This window comes from Scomber japonicus, chromosome 20 (genome assembly GCF_027409825.1).
Source record: "Scomber japonicus isolate fScoJap1 chromosome 20, fScoJap1.pri, whole genome shotgun sequence".
NCBI lineage: Eukaryota > Metazoa > Chordata > Actinopteri > Scombriformes > Scombridae > Scomber > Scomber japonicus.
Window position 1 is genome coordinate 205001 of NC_070597.1, and position 2500 is coordinate 207500.

Sequence of the window (2500 nt, forward strand, 5' to 3'; positions counted from 1 at the left end):
GGGTAAATAAAGGGAACATTACAGGTGTTTATGGGGTAAATAAAGGGAACATTACAGGTGTTTATGGGGTAAATAAAGGGAACATTACAGGTGTTTATAGGGTAAATAAAGGGAACATTACAGGTGTTTATAGGGTAAATAAAGGGAACATTACATGTGTTTATAGGGTAAATAAAGGGAACATTACAGGTGTTTATGGGGTAAATAAAGGGAACATTACAGGTGTTTATGGGGTAAATAAAGGGAACATTACAGGTGTTTATAGGGTAAATAAAGGGAACATTACAGGTGTTTATAGGGTAAATAAAGGGAACATTACAGGTGTTTATGGGGTAAATAAAGGGAACATTACAGGTGTTTATGGGGTAAATAAAGGGAACATTACAGGTGTTTATAGGGTAAATAAAGGGAACATTACAGGTGTTTATGGGGTAAATAAAGGGAACATTACAGGTGTTTATAGGGTAAATAAAGGGAACATTACAGGTGTTTATAGGGTAAATAAAGGGAACATTACAGGTGTTTATGGGGTAAATAAAGGGAACATTACAGGTGTTTATGGGGTAAATAAAGGGAACATTGCAGGTGTTTATAGGGTAAATAAAGGGAACATTACAGGTGTTTATGGGGTAAATAAAGGGAACATTACAGGTGTTTATAGGGTAAATAAAGGGAACATTACAGGTGTTTATAGGGTAAATAAAGGGAACATTACAGGTGTTTATGGGGTAAATAAAGGGAACATTACAGGTGTTTATAGGGTAAATAAAGGGAACATTACAGGTGTTTATGGGGTAAATAAAGGGAACATTACAGGTGTTTGTGAGGTAAATAAAGGGAACATTACAGGTGTTTATAGGGTAAATAAAGGGAACATTACAGGTGTTTATGGGGTAAATAAAGGGAACATTACAGGTGTTTATGGGGTAAATAAAGGGAACATTACAGGTGTTTATGGGGTAAATAAAGGGAACATTACAGGTGTTTATGGGGTAAATAAAGGGAACATTACAGGTGTTTATGGGGTAAATAAAGGGAACATTACAGGGAACACTCATGAAGGGAACATTAATAATTAAGGATGAAGAAATAAAAGGTGTGAGTTGTGATTTTCTTGAATAATAATGATAAACAGGAAGTCAGACTGATGGATGAGGTGATGTACCTGTGTGTTTATGGATCCATCCCTGCACGTGGCGCTGACAGGCGGAAACAGCCCGGTTCTCACCTGCACGTGCACACCGGCCCGGTGTGTCGGTCCCGGGAGTCGCGCGCGGCCGCTGGAGGAGGAAGCTGCTGAGAAAATGGCTGAAAGCTCCGGAAGCTTCACACAGACTGATGGTGAAGCTCAAAGATCGTCTCCGCACGCAGATGACTCACACACATCTTCCGGTTAGATAAGCGTAGGTGTTTTCTTTGTGCGCATGCGCTACAGAGATTTATGTTCAGATGCATCACTCTGACACGTTTTTAGACACCAAACCCTTAATATTATTATTATTATTAGTAGTAGTAGTAGTAGTGTAGGTATTAATATTGTCATTATTTATTGGGAGTAAAACAGTTTCATGGTTTATGTTTTATATTTCTGACAGCTGTATGAAGGTTTTGTGCTGTTTGTAAAATAATAAAATATAAAATAATTCCAATAACAGTCTGATGTGTGATGAGTTTAGTTGACTTAATTATTCACCAGCGAGCTGCACAGCGTTGCTATGACAACGGGTTCAGATAAATGTTAAGAGCAGCCTCTCATGTGAGATAAACATGATGATGATGATGAGTCAGCTGATGAAGGTCTGAGTTAAATCACTGTTTCACTGGAGCTGTGTCTCCCTCTGCTGGACTCTCTTCATCATCTTCATCATCATCATCTTCATCATCTCTCCCCGCTGAGAGAGACACACACATTTTACTTTGAATTTAAAAGAAACCCTGTTGCTTCCGAGGCTTTTATTTTGAAATGCGTTGCTCCCGAAGGTGGAGCCGGGTTGCCGGTGTGCTGACGTCACGCGTCCAGGTGAGTTCCTGCCGTGGGAGCGGAGAGACGACATGGGACTAATTTACTCTGAGGTGAGAAACGCTGTTAATGAGCCTAGACTGACCACACACACACACACACACACATACACACACACATATACACACACACACACACACACACACACACATACACACACACGCAGACAGACAGACACAGAGACACACACATACACAGAGAAACACACACACACACACACGCAGAGAGAGACACACACACATACACTTATACACACACACAGATACACATATACACACACACACACACACACACACACACATACACAGACACACACGCATACACTTATACACACACACAGATACACATATACACACACACACACACACACACACACATATACACACACACACACACACACACACACACACACACACACATACACACACATACACACATATACACACACACACACACACACACACACACACACACTGATAA

The 2500-nt window shown here is 40.3% G+C and overlaps 1 protein-coding gene across 1 annotated transcript in view; it reads left to right on the forward strand.

Moving 5' to 3' along the window:
* Positions 1-2052: 2052 nt before the first annotated feature.
* The window catches only part of ankrd22 (ankyrin repeat domain 22), a 3999-nt gene continuing 3551 nt past the window's right edge, over positions 2053-2500 (forward strand). The window contains exon 1 of the mRNA XM_053341664.1: positions 2053-2073. Within this exon, the coding sequence (XP_053197639.1) occupies positions 2053-2073 (21 nt within the window). The remainder of the gene's footprint in view (positions 2074-2500) is intronic.